The sequence below is a fragment of the Pneumocystis jirovecii genome (genome assembly GCF_001477535.1).
Source record: "Pneumocystis jirovecii RU7 chromosome Unknown supercont1.4, whole genome shotgun sequence".
Taxonomy (NCBI): domain Eukaryota; kingdom Fungi; phylum Ascomycota; class Pneumocystomycetes; order Pneumocystales; family Pneumocystaceae; genus Pneumocystis; species Pneumocystis jirovecii.
Window position 1 is genome coordinate 190,713 of NW_017264778.1, and position 18,614 is coordinate 209,326.

General features: G+C 24.9%; 9 protein-coding genes across 9 annotated transcripts; 4 read left to right on the plus strand and 5 right to left on the minus strand.

The window, feature by feature from the left end:
* Positions 1 to 256: 256 nt before the first annotated feature.
* On the plus strand, positions 257 to 2,762 carry T551_00988 (uncharacterized protein; the record flags this gene model as incomplete). The annotated part of the gene is made up of 15 exons (XM_018373251.1): positions 257 to 299; positions 340 to 437; positions 492 to 535; positions 575 to 687; positions 733 to 778; positions 829 to 934; positions 978 to 1,085; positions 1,128 to 1,272; positions 1,315 to 1,470; positions 1,513 to 1,629; positions 1,672 to 1,900; positions 1,955 to 2,251; positions 2,296 to 2,533; positions 2,575 to 2,652; positions 2,697 to 2,762. 15 exons carry the CDS (start codon positions 257 to 259, stop codon positions 2,760 to 2,762), a joined length of 1,884 nt encoding a protein of 627 aa, XP_018230419.1.
* A 124-nt stretch (positions 2,763 to 2,886) lies between these two features.
* Positions 2,887 to 3,434, minus strand: T551_00989 (Sm-like protein LSM7; the record flags this gene model as incomplete). The annotated part of the gene is made up of 5 exons (XM_018373252.1): positions 2,887 to 3,023; positions 3,068 to 3,139; positions 3,186 to 3,271; positions 3,316 to 3,377; positions 3,426 to 3,434. The coding sequence occupies 5 exons, from the start codon at positions 3,432 to 3,434 to the stop codon at positions 2,887 to 2,889; spliced, it is 366 nt and encodes a 121-aa protein (XP_018230420.1).
* A 447-nt stretch (positions 3,435 to 3,881) lies between these two features.
* On the plus strand, positions 3,882 to 7,035 carry T551_00990 (karyopherin beta; the record flags this gene model as incomplete). The annotated part of the gene is made up of 11 exons (XM_018373253.1): positions 3,882 to 3,980; positions 4,025 to 4,129; positions 4,179 to 4,256; positions 4,304 to 4,504; positions 4,556 to 4,969; positions 5,016 to 5,534; positions 5,574 to 5,692; positions 5,739 to 5,955; positions 6,001 to 6,378; positions 6,421 to 6,664; positions 6,713 to 7,035. 11 exons carry the CDS (start codon positions 3,882 to 3,884, stop codon positions 7,033 to 7,035), a joined length of 2,697 nt encoding a protein of 898 aa, XP_018230421.1.
* A 321-nt stretch (positions 7,036 to 7,356) lies between these two features.
* Positions 7,357 to 8,906, minus strand: T551_00991 (uncharacterized protein; the record flags this gene model as incomplete). The annotated part of the gene is made up of 3 exons (XM_018373254.1): positions 7,357 to 8,218; positions 8,261 to 8,745; positions 8,784 to 8,906. The coding sequence occupies 3 exons, from the start codon at positions 8,904 to 8,906 to the stop codon at positions 7,357 to 7,359; spliced, it is 1,470 nt and encodes a 489-aa protein (XP_018230422.1).
* Positions 8,907 to 9,104: 198 nt separating this feature from the next.
* On the plus strand, positions 9,105 to 10,262 carry T551_00992 (uncharacterized protein; the record flags this gene model as incomplete). The annotated part of the gene is made up of 3 exons (XM_018373255.1): positions 9,105 to 9,366; positions 9,412 to 9,717; positions 9,760 to 10,262. The coding sequence occupies 3 exons, from the start codon at positions 9,105 to 9,107 to the stop codon at positions 10,260 to 10,262; spliced, it is 1,071 nt and encodes a 356-aa protein (XP_018230423.1).
* An 815-nt stretch (positions 10,263 to 11,077) lies between these two features.
* On the minus strand, positions 11,078 to 12,804 carry T551_00993 (coatomer subunit delta; the record flags this gene model as incomplete). The annotated part of the gene is made up of 6 exons (XM_018373256.1): positions 11,078 to 11,164; positions 11,206 to 11,404; positions 11,450 to 11,558; positions 11,600 to 12,066; positions 12,110 to 12,707; positions 12,756 to 12,804. 6 exons carry the CDS (start codon positions 12,802 to 12,804, stop codon positions 11,078 to 11,080), a joined length of 1,509 nt encoding a protein of 502 aa, XP_018230424.1.
* Positions 12,805 to 14,229: 1,425 nt separating this feature from the next.
* T551_00994 (uncharacterized protein) lies at positions 14,230 to 14,819 on the plus strand (the record flags this gene model as incomplete). Its single annotated transcript, XM_018373257.1, has 3 exons — positions 14,230 to 14,248; positions 14,293 to 14,399; positions 14,442 to 14,819. 3 exons carry the CDS (start codon positions 14,230 to 14,232, stop codon positions 14,817 to 14,819), a joined length of 504 nt encoding a protein of 167 aa, XP_018230425.1.
* A 77-nt stretch (positions 14,820 to 14,896) lies between these two features.
* T551_00995 (uncharacterized protein) lies at positions 14,897 to 16,775 on the minus strand (the record flags this gene model as incomplete). The annotated part of the gene is made up of 10 exons (XM_018373258.1): positions 14,897 to 15,207; positions 15,248 to 15,616; positions 15,661 to 15,799; positions 15,841 to 15,946; positions 15,992 to 16,086; positions 16,132 to 16,173; positions 16,229 to 16,320; positions 16,362 to 16,475; positions 16,521 to 16,620; positions 16,662 to 16,775. The coding sequence occupies 10 exons, from the start codon at positions 16,773 to 16,775 to the stop codon at positions 14,897 to 14,899; spliced, it is 1,482 nt and encodes a 493-aa protein (XP_018230426.1).
* A 191-nt stretch (positions 16,776 to 16,966) lies between these two features.
* T551_00996 (eukaryotic translation initiation factor 5A) lies at positions 16,967 to 17,625 on the minus strand (the record flags this gene model as incomplete). The annotated part of the gene is made up of 5 exons (XM_018373259.1): positions 16,967 to 17,158; positions 17,200 to 17,286; positions 17,337 to 17,405; positions 17,459 to 17,563; positions 17,608 to 17,625. 5 exons carry the CDS (start codon positions 17,623 to 17,625, stop codon positions 16,967 to 16,969), a joined length of 471 nt encoding a protein of 156 aa, XP_018230427.1.
* Positions 17,626 to 18,614: the final 989 nt, after the last annotated feature.

The window sequence follows — 18,614 nt, forward strand, 5'->3', positions numbered from 1 at the left end:
GAATTTATTATATTTAAAGAATGATGATATATTGGTAAATGCTTCTTTGGGATAAAAGATATAAAAATATGAAATATCTAATGAATAATATGGAAATATTTATTGTTTTTTTATTTGATTTATTTTTAAAAGTGGATTTTTGACGTTATTTTTTAATCGATTTGAAGTTTAATTATAGAAATTATAGAATTAAATTATTGAATATAATATTACGGTTGTTGTATTTTTATAGTTTTTGTGATTAAAGTGATTTTAAATGAGTGGGGGACGTGAAGATGTTTTAAAACCGAAGTTGAAAGGTCTTATGATTAATATTAATACATCTGCTGATTTTAAAAGACGTAAATCATTCTGCAAACCAAACGTTATGTAGAAATATTTTGATTCATGGGTATTGTAAATTTGCTGATAAAGGATGTATTTTTAATCATGAAAATGTAAATATACTTAAATATTTTACATCAAGGAGAAAAAGCTAATATGGTTGTTAGTATCGAGCTTTTGAAAAGAATAATGCTCCTTTTTCTTCTGAAATGTTGGGTTTTATTATTTTTGTTTTTATTAATGTCTTTAGATTTAAAAAAAATATAACTGATGTGGCATTAATTACTTCTAATGATGCATTTCCAAAGTTATATTCTCGATCAATAGCTCAGGTTCCTGATTTTGTTCCACGTTCTAAATTATGTATGTTATTTCTTAAAAAAAAACTATTAATTTTAATATCTTTAGCTTTATCTAATCAACCATCTAATTTTCAATCATCTGTCTCAATTAAGTAGGAGTATATAAAATTTATGTGATTATGCGTCTAAACATAATTAAAAGGGAACAGGATGTTTTACCTGAATTGGTTTCTTATGATTTAGTAGATACAAATTTTAAACAGTCTTTTGGTATTGATCAAGAATTTTCCAAGCTTGACATTAATTTTGTTTTAATATTTTTTATTTCTGTTTTAGTCTTATGTGTTATAGGCGCTTGATAATCATTCTTCTTTTCCTTTTTATGACGCAAATTCTGCATCTTCAAGCAATTTTTATGATCACGAGATTTATTATACACAGACACCTGTTTATCAACCGGTATTCGTTTTTATTGCTTTTTTTTTTTAATATTGTTTTTAGCTACAATATCATTTATATGCATCTCATGCACCATATAGAGAAAATTTGGAACCATATCAAAGAACAATTTATGATTTTTTTATATCTAATACACTTCGTGAAGATCTTCAAAGAAAATCGGAAGCTATCCATCAGATTTTACTGGGTACTAATGTTTTTTTAATTTTTTATTTAATAATTCGAATAGATTCCAATTTGCCTAGTCAAATACTTGGATATCATTCACTTGTTCCTCTCGATACACTTCATAACAGAAATACAAGGATTTTTGGTTACCCTTCTTGGGTATATAAAGTTTTTTCTAGTAATGACGGATATTCGTACGTTTTTCGGCGATTAGAAGGTTTTTGTTTTATTCGTATGATTTTTTTTTTTATTTTTATAGGATTTCGTTTATCAAATGAATCTTCTATTAATTTGGTAAAAATGTGGAAAAGAATTAGGAATGCAAATATAGTATCTATTCACGAAGCATTTACTACAAACGCATTTGGTGATAGTTGTAAGTTGTATGTTTTATTTGGAGTTGTTGTTAAATATTAAGCCATTGTTTTTGTGTATGATTATCATCCACTTTCTATTACATTATATGAAAAGTATTTTGGTCAGTATTTGCAAAAAAGTTCTAAATCTCATGATCGAGATATAATTTCTGAACATGTTTTATGGGGTTATTTTATTCAAATTATTTCTGCTATAAAATATATTCACGCTGAAGGTCTTGCTGTTCGGATTTTGGATCTTACTAAAATCTTATTAACGGAAAAGAATCGGTATATATATATACATATATATATGTAGTTTGTTTTTTTTTAATTTAAGTTAAGGTTAAGATTAAATTGTTGTGGAATAATGGATGTTATTCTTCCTGGTTTTCGAAAGAATGATGAACAATTGCAAAATCATGATTTTACGTTGTTAGGGCAGTTAATACTTATTTTGGCATGTAATTCTTTAACCGCTATTGAAAATATTAAAGAGTCATTTGATTATGTTATTAAACATTATTCTAAAAATTTTCAAGATGTTGTTTTTTATCTTTTTAAAAATGAGTTGAAATCGATCGATAAATTAGTCGTCCTTGTCTCTAGTCATATAATTGATTCATTTAATAGTTCACTATGGTAATATTATTGTACATTATTCTTTATGTTTATTGTTTTTGTAGTTATAATGATACCCTTGAATCGGAATTGTGTCGTGAATTAGAAAATGGAAGATTAGTTCGTTTGTTATGTAAATTTGGGTTCATTAACGAAAGACCTGAGTTTGATCATGATGAATTATGGTCAGAAACTGGTGACAGGTATCTTATTAAATTATTAAGAGACTACGTTTTTCACCAAGTTGATGAAAATGGTAATCCTGTAGTTGATATGGCACATGTTATTACTTGCTTAAATAAAGTTTGGACCCAAACTTATTGTATATTTTTAATATTTAGTAGCTCGATGCGGGTGTTGATGAGAAGATTATGCTTGTATCAAGAGACGAACAAAATTGTTTAATAGTAAGTTATAAAGAGGTAATGTGTAGAGTTTTATGTAGTAATAATGTTAAAGTATATAGTTAAAAAATTGCATTCAATCAGCATTTCTTGATTTAACAAAAAATAGTCAGAAAATGTTTTTTTAGTGCAATTATATTTAATATATTTAATGTTATTTTGTAATTTAATATTTTTATAAATAGGAATATTCTTATTTATAATTAAAATGTGAATATTTTGATCTAGGTAATTTAGTCCATGCTCTTATCTTTATATTTTAATTTGTTCTAAGAATGGGTTTTTAATTTCTTCACTTCCATCTATAGGTGAAAAAAGTATTAAAGTAGTTCCACGAATAACGACAAGTCCAAGTTGTCGTTTTTGATCTGTAATGTTTCCATCTTCATCTAAAGAAAAATTTCAATTATATTTTTTAAATTTTATCATTTACCTCTTAAGTTTTCAATTACTTCATCCAATACCAAATTCATTAATAAATCATAGCCTTTTAAAATTCCTACTACTGTATATATTTAGTAAAGCACACTTTTATATAAAAACTATTTTACTCTCTCTTCCTCCTGCGAATTTTACTCTTACTTTTTGATCCTTATACTTTGCTAAATCTAGAATTGCTTCTTTTTTTGGTCGATCACTTGATATTATTAAAAAGATTAAAAAATAAAGTTTAATTATAACCCTGTAGAAACGTTGCTTCGATTTCGAATCCCATAATCATTAGTTTTTGTGAGATTATAATTCTGGTAATATTAATTCAATGTTTTAAAAGATTTGGTAATGATAATTACTCGATCCATAAAAGTTAAAATAGTTTTTTGTACTGGCGTGTTATTTCTAATCCAGAAAACTTCCTTTATATTATAATATTATTTATACTTTTTTTTTAATTTTAATAATTTTATTTTTGTTTCTTTTTGAGATTAATAGTAAGCTTTTTAAAAAGTATCGGTTAACCGTCTCTTAAAAAAAGATTATTATAATAAAAATTAAAAAAGTATTGCAATTAAGAGGATAGCTTTGAGAAATTTTAAGAAACAGTGATATATTTTTATAAGGTAAATATAAATTTTTTGCTTAGATTTGATTGGTTGAAATTTGAAGAATTATAAAGCAAAAATTTAGGATTATAAGTTTATAGTTAAAAATTGGTTCGTAATACCTTTTATAAAGTCTAGGCATTGTTTTTAGGAAGTATTTGTTTTCATTTTTCTTTTTTTGGCTTATGTTTTTTTAGGGTAGAAAAAATGAATATTGGCGAACTTCTTGCAAATACTCTTTCTCCTGATGCACGGCTTCGAGCTGAAGCAACGCGACAATTGGAGGTTATTTCTCGTGATCATTGGGTATTGTATATTCTTAGAATTTCAAATTATGTTGATTTTTTTAGACTGCTTATATGCATATGCTTTCTCAAGAACTCGTTAATGAGCAAGCACCATCGCATATAAGAAGTGCATCAGGATTGGCTCTTAAGAACTCTTTAACCTCTAAGGTTCTAAATTTTGATGGTTTTGATATTAATAGTTTTAATATATGTTTAGGAAAAACATAGACAAGAAGAATATAATCAAAAATGGTTTTCACTAGAGCAAAGTTTAAAGCAGCAAATTAAGTCTAATGTAAGAGATTTTTCTATAAATGTTAGCATGGTGTTTAATTTTAATAGGCATTTTTAGCATTAGCCTCTCAAGATGGAAAAGCAGGTCAAGCTGCTGCGCAATTCATTGCAGCTATAGCAGCAATAGAACTTCCAATTAACCAATGGCCGGAACTTATGGTTAATCTTGTCCAAAATGTTTCTGAAGGTCAGAATTCAAATTTAAAGCAGGCATCTCTTCAAGCAATTGGATATATTTGTGAAACAGTGGTAGGTTATATATATATATATGTATGTATAATTATAATATTCTATATATAGGATTCTGAAAATTTAGCTGCTCAGTCGAACGCAATTTTAACAGCAGTAGTACAAGGTGCTCGAAAAGAAGAGCTTAATTCCTCTGTTCGTTTTGCTGCTGTTAGCGCTTTATTTGATTCTTTAGAATTTGTAAAAGAAAATTTTGAACGCGAAGGGGAGCGTAATTATATTATGCAAGTGGTCTGTGAAGCTACACAAAGCGAAGATGTAAGGGTTCAAATAACTGCGTTTGGTTGTCTTGTTCGTATAATGCAGCTTTATTATGATAAAATGAGATTTTATATGGAAAAGGCTCTTTTTGGTCTTACTGTTCTTGGGATGAAACATAATGATGAAAAAGTTGCATTACAGGCTGTAGAATTTTGGAGTACTGTTTGTGAAGAAGAAATAGATGTTAGTTTAGAAATTCAAGAGGTACTATTTTCTATCATTGTTTTTATTTAAGTTATAAGACTTTTAGGCTCTTGAGAATGGTGTTTCTTCAGAAAGAAAGAACTTTCAGTTTGCTAAAATTGCTCTTCCTGAAGTTTTGCCAGTTCTGTTGCAATTGATGTGTAAACAAGATGAAGATGTAGACGAAGATGAATGGAATGTTTCTATGGCTGCTGGGACCTGTGTTCAGTTATTTTCTCAATGTGTAGAAGGTTTAATAGTTGGGCCTGTATTAACGTTTGTCGAGGCCAATATTAGAAGTGATGACTGGAAACGGAGAGAAGCTGGTGTTATGGCTCTTGGTTCTATTTTAGAAGGACCTGATCCAAAGCTTTTAGAAACATTGATGCAAGAGGCTTTACCTGTATTAATTAGCATGATGTCAGACCCTGTGATTCAGGTTCAAGATACTACAGCTTGGACTTTAGGCCGTATAACTGATTTGGTTATAAATGCTATTTCTCTTGAAATTCATCTTCCTAGCTTGATTCATGCGCTTTTGAATGGTCTTAATGCAAATCCTCGGATAGTGTCTAATTGTTGTTGGGTTAGTACTTTTTTTTTCAATGTTTTATTGATAATTTAGGCGTTAATGAATCTTTTTGAGCAACTTAATGGTAATTCTTATAGGTCTAAACAGCAGGTGTCTATTATGTCTCCATATTTTGAGAATAGTGTATCATCTTTACTTAGAGTAACAGAACAGTATAAAATAACTATTATATTTTTATAAAATTATTTAGTTTTATAGGACTATAAATGAAAATAACTCTCGAACATCTGCATATGAAGCTTTATCTACTATGGTTACATATAGTTCTATGGATATGATACCAATAGTATCAAGGCTATTAATTGTAATTCTTGAGCGGTTAGAACAAACAATAGCATTTCAAAGTCAGATTATTGGGATTGATGAACGTACTAATCACGAAAAACATCAATCTAATCTTTGTAATACATTGACTGTAAGAAATATATTTATTAAAATATGTATATTCATATAATTTTAGAGTATTATTAGGCGTTTAGGTTCTGATATGCGTTCTTCTTCAGATAGAATTATGACTATTCTGCTCCAACTTATTCAAAATGCATCACGACATTCTATAATTCATGAAGATGTTTTCTTAGCAATTAGTGCTTTAACTTCTGGTAATATTTTAGATTTTTGTGTAAATTTTATAATTCATGAGCTAGTTTTGGATGGATATTTTTGTGTTTACTTAGATTCTTTTGTTCCGTTTTTGTATTCCGCGCTTTCTAATATTGAGGAGTATCAACTTTGTTCTATTGCCGTTGGTTTAATAGGTGATATTTCTCGTGCATTAGGCGATAAAGTAATTCCATATTGTGATAATTTTATGACTCATCTTCTTCAAAATCTTCAAGTAAAGTTTATTTCAATTTAGTATATTATTTAATTTTTATAGAGTTCTGTCTTACATCCTAATGTTAAGCCTGTAATTTTGTCATGTTTTGGAGATATTGCTCTTGCAATTGGTAGTAATTTTATAAAATATTTAGAAGTTGTTATGCAACTTTTGCAACAAGCATCTACAATATACTCTACTCCTGATCAGGGTTATGAAATGATTGATTATGTAAATCAGCTTCGTGAAGGTATTGTGGAAGCATATGTAGGTATTGTTCAAGCATTAAAAGAAGAGAAGAAATGTTATTTTTCCTATATTAATTCAAATTATGAATATTGATGATATATAGCTAATCCGCTTCTTCCTTATATTCAACATATATTTCGTTTTTTAGCGGTGATACACAATGTTCACGATAAGTCGGAAAGTCTTACACGTGCTATGATTGGTTTATTGGGGTTTGTTAAGCAATTGAATGATTGCAATTGTTTTAAACATTATAGTGATTTTGCTGAGATTTTTCCTAGAAACCAGATTTCATCAATGCTTCAAGTAGAATGGGTTAACGAATGTTTGAAACAAGGGAGAACTAAGCCAGGGTATTCTTCTTCTACTAAAGAAGTTGCACGATGGAGCACTGAACAAATCAAGGCTGTTATAAATGGGAAATAAAATTGTTATCGTTAGTAGAAGATATAAGCTATTGATTATTTAGATGTATTATGTGTAATGTTTTGATTATCTTCTATTGATTCTATAACTAAAAGTTTGTTTTTGTAAAAGCATGTATCATAGTTTTTTTTATAATTAGGATTTATACTTACAAAATAATGATTTTTAAATTAATATTCAACGTTGTAGCTATTTTTAATATTATAAGGGAGTGTATATCTAGGATTTAGAAATTTGTGAATTATTTTATAATTACTTAATCACTTTTTTCTTCATCAAGATCCTCAACTTAAAATAGTTAGTGAACATATAATTGGTATACTAGGATTTGTTAAAATTACCTATAATATTTCCAGTAGGAAATAGGGTTTTTTCTTCTAATATTTTATGTTTAGTATCTTGTTTAATAATTTGTCGGGGCATAGGTGATACTAATTGGAAGTTGAATTTATGTATATAATTTGATGGTGGTTCTAATGGTTTATGGAGTTTGTCTGTATTTATATCACGGCATTCAATAAATGCATAAATTTCTTCGATAGATGCATTTTTATCGAACTTTCGAACAATACGTTCTCCGTTCTGCAATCTTAAGCTAATTTTTGCAACGTGTGGAGAACCTGAAGCAGGTTCTGGGAATAATTTAGATGCTCTCCATATTTTCCACTGAGTTCTATTTGCTTCAAGAATTTTGGCATTATTTAATTTTTTTTGTTTTTTTTTTTCTATTTCTGCTTTATGCCTTTCTTCTTCTTTGCGTTGTAACATTCTTTCTCTATCAATAGCTAAAGATGCTTCATATGCATTATCTTGTTGAGTACGTATTTGTCTTGCAATAAGTTGTTTTTCTTTTGCAATTCTTAATTGTTGAATTCTAGAAAAATGTTGTGCGATATATGTTTCTAGAGTTGCAATCATGTCACCTGGTAGTATGAATCCTTCTATACGAGCCAATGATGATATATTTGATGTATTAGAATTATGTAAATGTGAAATACTTATTGAAATAAATGGAAACCGTGTACAATTAAGACTATTTGATACTTCCGATGTTAGATAAATGGGTGTCATTTCATTTTTCTGTATACCTTGAAAAGCTTCTGGCTCATGGACACTTCCTGCCCAAACTAATATATTATTATTTACAATGAATTGAATTAATTTTTCATTTGTAAGAGTAATTCTATAAAAAATGTTACAGAAGATAAAAACTATGTTAATTTACTTATTAAAAGTGCTGGTTTCATCATGTAGATCACTTTGTAAGATTATCATAAGAAACATTAAATTATTTTTCGCTGATATTAATGCTTCTGTATATCCTCCTTCAAAAAATGGAATATGTATAGTTCCATACTTTTTTTCAAATTCTCGAATAAATTTTTCGGATGTATTTCTTGGATTAATAAATTTTTGAATTTGTTCAGTAGTTAAATTTGAAGGATGAAGTCCTATAAATTTGGATAGAAAAGGAAACATTTTTGCAAAAAAATGTATTGTTTTTGATATCATCTTGTACAATATAGAAAACGGGAAGATAATAAGTATAAAAATTAATGAAATTATACGATTTGTATTAGTAGTTAAGATTTCAGAAGATCGTTGAGATGAATTATGAGTAAAATTTATATTTTCTGAATTAAATGCATGACTTTCCGATGTTTCTATATCTCTTTGTGCTTGGTTTTCATAAATTGATGATATAGCTCTCTAAATTGAGTTAAAAAAAAAAATTATAAGTATCGCACCTCTAAATCCCATTCGTAATTTTCAAGAATGTCTATTGATATTTTTGAATCATTAATTTGAGTTATTGATTCGAATGAATGAAGTATATTTAATTCATTTTCTGTTAAATTTCTACTATTCATTTTTTTAAAGATTTTTTAAATTGTTTAGTGTTGGTTTGTCGATGTTTCTGTAAATTGTTTCAAATTTATTATTTCTAAAATTAATTTTTTAAGGTTTGATTAAGCCTAAAAATAAGTAATATTTCTGAAGTAGCTTGTTTAGATTTTTTTGATTTCATAGTGTTTAAAGCTTTTTTTGACTTGAAGTTTCTTTGAAAAATGTCTTTATATGTGAATGAAACTCCATATACATCTACTATATCATCTTCATCATTACTAATTCTTCTTTTTTTTTCACTTAGCGGTGCTTTAGGCGTTTTTCTTCTTGTTTTTATTATATATTATATAAATTGTCGTTATCATAATCCAGTTTTTCTAAGATACGGAAACTCCGAGCAGCATGAAGATTTAATGCATGAAGAAACTGTATTGATGCAAACAGCTAGTGAGGAAGAGATAGAATCTTATTTCCGTGCAAAAGGTTTTTATTTTATAAGATATATTTTAGTGATTGATATTATATTAGCATTTCAAGAAGCAAATCCTCCTGGGAGTATGTTAACTGATATTAGTCTTTCTCAATTTATGTCTATTCAAGAAAAGGGTGTTTCTGCTTGGGAATTTGAGGCTTTTTTTGAAAACATGAATTGTTTTGTTGAGGCTAGGACGGAAATAACATTTTATGATAGTGAATGTAGTGTTCAAACGAATTTGCCTATTCCAAAAACAAATGAAATATATTATTGGGAAGCAAAAATGCATGATTTTCCTGATTATAGTACTGTTTCTATTGGTTTGACGACAAAACCTTATCCTCTATATCGATTACCTGGTTTGTTATTTTTTAGCTTATTTAATGCTAAATTAGTTCTAGGATGGAATAAACATTCTGTTGGTTATATTTCTGATGGTTCAAAGAGGAATAATCAACCATTTTCTGGTAAATCTTATGGACCTGGATTTAGACAAGGTGATGTTGTTGGTGTTGGATATAAACCACGGACTGGCACTGTTTTTTTTACAAGAAACGGAAAAAGATTAGAAGATGCTGCACAGCTCTTGAAAAGTAATTTGTTCCCTACTGTTGGTGCAAATGGTCCATGTCAAATTCATGTGAATTTCGGTCAATATGGGTTTGTTTTCATTGAAGCTAATGTAAAAAAATGGGGATTGGCACCAATGGTAGGGACATTGGCACCTCCTCCAGCTTATCAGTCTGCTCTTCTTACACCACCTGCATATCAAGATTCTATATCATTTTTCTATCAGGGGCAACAGTGTTTTTTAAATAGAAATTTTATTCCTTCAGATTCTTCGAGTTTAATGAGAGGAAATAATGAAAATGTTGTTAGTATATTTGACCAGAACAACACTTAATATTTATTGTTGTTATTTAATTTATTTTTTAGAAGTGACTAATACATGATACCAATTAAAAATGATTTTAAGGTTTATTGAGATGTAATATTATTTTATATGCATATTTTTTATTCTTGTTTGTGGTTGTTTTATTGAGATTATTTTATGTTATTTGGTTATTTTTTATGGGAGTTGATTGTAATAATTGGAATAATGTTGAGCTTCGTTTTTATTAAAATGTTTATAGAATAATATTTATTCATTAGATATGTTTATTTGTAGATTTTTCTAGTGTTTGAAAATAAGAATTAGATAATTTAGTACTATATGTTTTGGTAGTATGCTTTTATTTATATTTTATGGATATTTTATAATTTTTAAAAAAAAAATGAGTTATTTATTTATAATTATTTTGATTCTCTTTTTTGTTTTTATGGATTTTAATTATTTTTATATGTATTTGTATTCAAAAAAAAAAAAAACAATTTATAAAATGATTATTTAACAGTATATAAATTTATAGTTGAATTTTGACTTGTATTGAATAAAATTTAAATATACATATGTTTATCATTATGTTTTAAATAATTAAATAATTGACAAAAATATTTAATATATAATATATATTTGAAGATTATGAATTTTTTTAATCTCAAATTCAAACCAAATATTATTTCTTAAAAATGATGTTTTGGAATAATTTAAAAAATATTATATAATTAAGACATAAATAACATAGAAAAAATATAAAGTTTTAAATTTTAATTATTATTTTTAATTGAAGAAAAAATCCATTTAATTTTTGATAATAAATATATGTATTTTTAAGAAACTTATTTAATAAGGATTTTCCCTGATACTGCTATTGATTTAGAGAAAGAAAGCGTCTTTCCTGTATTTACTAATTCAGCTTTAACAACCTGATCTTATTAAAAATTATTATAACAAAAATGTTTTTTACATCGATATTAAATATAAGTGTTTTCATGCTAAAATTAACAGATATTGGGAAACAAGATTCAATATTATCACTTTTTATTGTGAAGTTTTTACTGTCTGATTTATTAAGATAATTTATTTCTGAAACTTGCCATTCTAAAAATTTCTTTTCGTGGTTTACAGTAATTCCTTCACTGGTCTCTTGAATAGCAGAATAAGATCTGGTATTAAGTTAATGTAATATTTAGTAAATACTAAGTTTTTACTGAAATGGAATAAATATTATCACGTTTTCCAGTTCATAATTGTTTGATGTGAGTTCATATTCTACATATATATTTATATATCCGTTGCTGTTATATGATTGGATGTTAACTAATGATATTAATATACTATAAGAATTTGGAATTAGTAACCATTAAATGGTAAGTTGATTTCTTTATTTTTTTTTATCCTCCATTTTAATACACCAAGAGATGTATTAACTGGAAATGGTTTTGTTGAATCACGATGAGCAATTATTTTATCTGATAAAAATTGTGATTTATTAACGTTAGGATGTATTTTGTATTCAATTTCTTTATTTTCATCATCACAGAGAAAAAGACGGAAGAATGCAACATTTTGCTGTAATACATGTAAATGAAGATCTCCTTTAATTTCTAAATTTTCAATTATATTATCTCTTGTTTTTACAATATAAATATCCTCGTACATTTTAATTTGAATATCTTCTGTGAATATAGTATTGTTAACATTGTTTTTTGCAGCAACATCTATGAATATATGTTCTTTTAAGTCTTTATGTTTAGTAGTTTCGTAAAGATCAAACTGTCTAGGCTTTTTTCCTAAATGCATTCCTTTGCCTTTTAATGTAGATGGTCTAATAAAATTAAATATATAACTATGATAACAAAAATATTTACTTGTTTATTTGATTTTGGTTATCTTCTACATTACGGACAGAATCGGTATTATACGATGAATAAGAAGTCAATTGATACTGATTATTAGAAAGCAATTGAAAGTTACTAAATCCTTTTTTTGATGATTCTTTTCTTTGTAGCTCGAATTGTTTTACTCTTCTTTTGCGTTCTTCACCTGCTTCTAATTCTTTATTTTTAGCAATTATTTCTTGAATTTTTTCTTCATGGCTATCCATTTCAAGGAAACTTTTTATTTGAGCAAAAGAAAGATTTTCTTGGTAGCCAAATGATGTTATTTCGTCAAAAGCATTAAGTAACTCAAATGCATTACGTAAAATTTCTTGTTCATCATAAGAACGACATATATTTACTACTGTTTGAGTAAAAAGATGAAGAGTGTTTATATCATGCAAAATATTAGAATGAAGATTAGTAATAAGAATCATATAAAGTTCTTCTAAAGGTTGATAGACATAACGTATATAATCAGTTTCAATAGTAGTATGGTGTGCTTCAGTACTTGTTAGTTGAGAAAATGCTGCTAATAGTCCTTCTATTCTTGCTTTTGAAATATCTCTGAATTGACGGGAAAGAATAGCTTGTTTTTATTTTTAATGACATTTTAAAAAGTTAAAAAATCTATTACCTTTGCCGCCTCTAGTGCATATTGAAGCTGCAAGTATAACCTGTAGCATTATTTTATGTCTTTAAAAAATACTAAAAGTTACCATTTCTATTTATTTTATAGAATATAGAATTTAATGATTTTTATAAATAATTTTTGAAATTATAAAAAGTAACGTAGTATTTAAGTTATAATAATGATCATAAATTAATATAAAATTTCAGACTTAATTCTAAAGAAATGTATTATTGAGATTGCATTTATATAAACATGATAATAAATTCAATATATTCCATTACAAAAGATTCTTTTTGTTATATATTTTGGTTCAAAAATCTAAATTAAAGATGCATAGTATGAAATAAACAAAATTAATAAAGAAGCAAATAAATACTTGAAAAAAGTAATGATATTATGTCAAACATATCTGTAAAGTATTATATTTGATAATATTAATCTAGTATTAATGAATTATTATTATCGTTTAAAAAAGTATAATGTTTTAATATTATTGTTGTAAGACAATTTTTAATATTGTTTATGTTGTATAATACATATGGATATTTTTATGAAATAAATGATTATTTTGGATTTGAATTATTAGATTTTTAAAATTTTATATATTATTTTTATTGGTTTTTTTAATGTATTTTATTTTAAAATTTATATTCTAGAAATTAATCATATATAATTCAAATTTATTAAAAATAGAGTATGATTAAAAACAAAATAATAGATTTATAGTTTTTAGTAAATGGACCTATATATATGAGTTTTTATATTTTGTTCTTGAATGTTTGTTTTTGAATGGATTTGTGATATAAGAAAAATAGAGTAATTTATAATTTAAATCATATAAATTGATATCAGTATTTTAAAGAACTTATTTTTAAATGTTTTTAGTAACTTATATTTATAATTAATAGTTTTGATAGTAGTGAATATAACAATTTACTTTATATTATTTTTTTAAAAAAAGTTTTTAATCATAAAAAGTGTTATTTTTGAGATTGAAATTTTTATAATCTATGAATTTAATTATTGTTAAAATGTTTGATTTGTGTTTTGTATGATAAACTTGCTAGTAAAAGTTTATTGTAATTTTTGCTTAAGTTATTTTTTTATGATTTTATGGGCATTTTTATGCAAATTGTATGTTTTTTTTATTAAAATTATAATTTAATTTTTAAGTTTTTTTATATTGTATTTTATTTTTTTTATGACGTTTGTAATTAAAATGATAATATTTTAGTATATGTTTTTATATTTTCCATGAGTTCTATTTTATTAATATTTTTGCTATAATTAATATTTTATATGATAGTAATATAATATAATTACAAATATATATATTATCTTTGATGAAATTATATCTATAATATTTTAATTGTGAAAAGGATATTTAATGTTAATTTTGTTATTTATAATATGTAATATTAAATTAATATGATTTAATAATTTTTAAAATTTGTCGATTTTAAAAAAATATAAAAAAATGAACTTTTATACTAAAGGTAGTAAAATTATACTTGTATATATTTTGTTTAATATTTTTTAGAAAATTCTGGAATTAAAAGAAATTCTACTGATGATGTTTCTAGATTATTAAGTTCTAAACTTCTTTTAGGATGGGCTTTATTAGATGATTGTTGTAATATTCATTTTGTAAGGATATATTTAACGTTTTTTTTATATTTATATTTTTAGATACCTCTTTTGCGTTCCCCTCAGAATAAGCTTTTAAAAGAATGTGTATTATGTGTAGCAGAGCAAGAACATTGCAATAATAAACAGTTAAATCAAAAATTGAGACCAGTTAATGAATGTTTAGAAAAAAATGAAAATAATATTTATGAGAAAAATGATGTGTCTTTTCGTTGTATGAAAAATTCTGAATTATCTGAATCTTTGCAGATATTAGAATGTGCTTCCAACAATGTATTTTCTTCTTTAAAAAGATGTTGTGCGATAATTGATTCTTCAAATATTGAATTGGAGCTATATTTAGTTTCAAAAATAAAGATGTGTGTTGAAACTTTAGAATCTCTTGAAAGATGTAAAGCTTATTTTGAAAAAAAATGCTGATATTGTAAATAATATAATTTTGGGATATATAGAATATCCTGTGTATACTTATAATTATATTTGTATTATATAAACTTTTACTTAAGAATATCATTTAAATTAATGCATTGTTTTTCTAGATTTAAGATAATTTTTCGTAGTTTGGATTCACTAATTCCAATCATTTCTGCTCCTTTTGAAATTAATGTTTTAGTAATGTCTGGTAAATTTTCGGTAGGAGAAAAGACTTTATAAATATGTTTTTTATTTTTAAGGGTGGATTCTAATATGCAGGAATACGTTGTGTATAATAGTTTCAATGATGCATAAAAATCAAGTGCTGAATTAAAAGAATTATTTATTTCTTTTGGGACGTCTAAAGGAAATATATTTAAAATTCCTTGAGGGACTAGTGAAAATTAAAAATGCTATATATAAGTTATAAATACCTGTTATATCGGATTTATTAAATAATTGTATATTTAAATAATCTAGATATTTATCTAATTCTTTTGTAGGTATTTGAGTTATTTTTTTGATATTAGTTTTGGTGCCATTAAAATGTGTTAGTTTATTATAATTTAATAATTTCATTGTAGTCATCCATATATCCCAATCCATAAGATTGTTATGATTATAATTTTTTAAATTTTCCATGTCATAATGGTCTATTTCGAAATAAATTCTTGTAGAAATTAGTAGTATAGCTAATAAAATAACTTCTGGCATGACATTCGAGTTGGGTTCTTTTAATGGTTTATTGGTAAATGTAATATTTAATTGATATGCAAGTTTTAGTGTTGGTAATATAAGTTCTACTGATAAAAGTTTTAGTATAAAAAATAAAATGTGTGTAATTTACATGGAAGGCATAAATTTTGAATATATGATACCAATATAGGATATACATTTAAAGGTGGGAAAATTATTTTATATGAATCATAAAACGCAGAAACGATTGAATATGTCACGTTTAATACTTTTTCATATGATGGAAATATCTGAGAAAATTACTAAATATATATATATATATATATATTACCGTTGGAGATAAAGCAATCTGATACTGTGGTTCCATAGATTTACGAACTTGTGTTGGTATTATAAATAATGCTTTCATATATGGGATTTTTCCTGATTTCATTAAACTAGTGCGATTAATTTTTATTGAAAAAATTGAAATAATATTTTACTTGCAAAGATCTGATATAGTAATACTTGATCTAATATTTAATAGTCCAAGATAGCATATTCCAATAGTATCTATTAGTTTAGGGAGTTTTTTTGTCTAAACTTTTAAGATTTCATTAAATATATATAATTGTAATATTACTTTATAAGGTATAATGTTATTTGGATTTCCTATGATTGACTTCTTTATATATTAGAAATGTGATAGTATATATATATATACTGAATCATTAACTAACGTTTTGATATTTATTTATATTTTTTGCATTTTTGTAGAACAGTTTGTTAGATAATAATAATATTAAGTAATGTTTCCATATATTTCGAACGGCTAAATATTTTATATTTATATTATGAATATAATAAGAATACCATGCTCAAGTTCGTTTGTTATTCCATGTGTGTGAATTAGATACCAGCTTTGAGTTCTTAAAATTTGTTGAAAACTACGCAAAAATATAATTTTTCCTTCATTTCCGTAAAGAACTATGTTTTTAAAAGACAGTAGAATATATATATATACGGTTATACCTCTAGACTTCTTTTTATGTTGTCCAGATGATGTGATTTTCCTTCTTCTTGATTGTTGACTTCTGGTTAAATCATTTGTGTTATCTATTTCAACAATTCCCTAAAGAAAAAAGTATAAAAATATAAAATTACTAGTTTTACTTCAATAAGATGTCCATTAATGCAATATGTTAGTCCTGCATCTACATAATATTGCGTAGAAACACAGTTATCTACTCCACATCTTAAATTTTTATCAAATTGATAAGAATTCATGAGATTTTATAATTTTTTGGTGTTTTAATCTTATAAAAAGATAATATAAATAATATTTTATTTCAGATAATAATTGGGATTATTGAAATGTAAATTTAATTAGAAATAGAAAAAAAATGCTTGAATTTGTAATATTTTTAAAAAAAAAAAAATGAAATTTTATTTTAATTTTATATGCATAACAAAAAAAATTATTTAGGTGCTTCTTTTACACCTAAAGCAACTTCCTCCCCCATAGCTGAAACAACTGTAATGACTAAATCTTTACCTTCATCAAATTCTAAAAGAATTTTTTCTCCTAATTCTCCTTCTGGAAGCCGAATATCGTCCTTAGTAGATCCATCTGATGTTATCAAGTTAAGAAATCCGTCATCAATATTAATCTGATAATATTAAAATAAATAATATGTTAATAAACGCTAACTAGTTGATAATCGGTACGAGTAATATTAGGAACATCCATATTATGGGTAGATGGTGAAAGGTCTTCTAGTTTTTTTCCAGTAAAAATCTATAATGCATTAAATATTTTGTAATTTATAATAAGTTTTATAAAAATACATCGATTCCTACTAAATGTACTTTTGCATGTCCATGTTTACCTGTTTTTGATGTGCTCATATCTACAATCTTGAATAGTTAGCGAATAGAGATGTCCTATATGATAACTTTTCTATAAATACTTTACATGGACGCCCTTTGATTACAACATGTCCATTTTTTCGAAGGGCTGAACATTGAACAGGGAATGTTAATGAGCCACCCGCATCTGTATTAGAAAAATCATGCTGTAATAACTTAAATGGTTTCTTTTCGAAATAAAATAAAAAACCTCTGTATTCTCCGACATCTTTATATTAATATTAGTTTTTATGATAAAATATGATTGATTTAATTTTCATCGAAAAAACTATTGAAAATTCCTTTGACCTAAACCCTTGTTTTTTGAATTTTGAATACATGTTTTTATATGTTTTTGATAATAAATTTTACATGTTTTTTGTTATTATTTGAACAATAATATTATATATAACGAGATTTGTAGTATACTTTTTAACGATGTTATTGATATTTATATTTATATTAATGAATTTTTTTGTTTAATTTGTCTTTATAGTATGATAATGATAAATTATAATATAAATGTAAAATATTGTTTTTTAGATGTTTTTATATAATATATTTTATATATTTTTATACAATTATTTTTTAACCGTTTTTGTTAACGTTTTTTAATATTATTAATATATTATTATTAATAATTAAGTATTCAATTTGATGTTAAAATGTGAAATTTTATTTAATAATGTAATTTAAATATATATATATGTTTGATTTTTTTGTATAGTATCTAAGTTATGACAAATGTATTATTTTATTTTTTTTTTCGTATAATTAGATTCTAACCGTTTAAAGTTCATAAAAAATTGATATATTTATAATATTATAAAATGTTTAAGATATAATTATTGTTTTTTAGAAAACAATGACAATTATATATGTAATTTATATTTATAATTTATACATATAATAAATGTGATAATAGTATCATGTAAGATATCGTAACGAATTTTAAATTATTACTAAATGATAATACTAATATTATAAATTAATTATTAGTTATTAATATATAATAGATAAATACTGAAAAAATATAAATGAACACTAATTTAAATTAATATAATGATAATAATGAAAATTTTACGATAAATGTGATTATATATGTTAAAATTGAAAGAATAAAATCAAGTATTATACGAATGTTATAAACATATAATTGTATTTGTTATCTAAATTCTTATATAAATTTAAATGTTTTTTAATAAAATGATGTGTTAA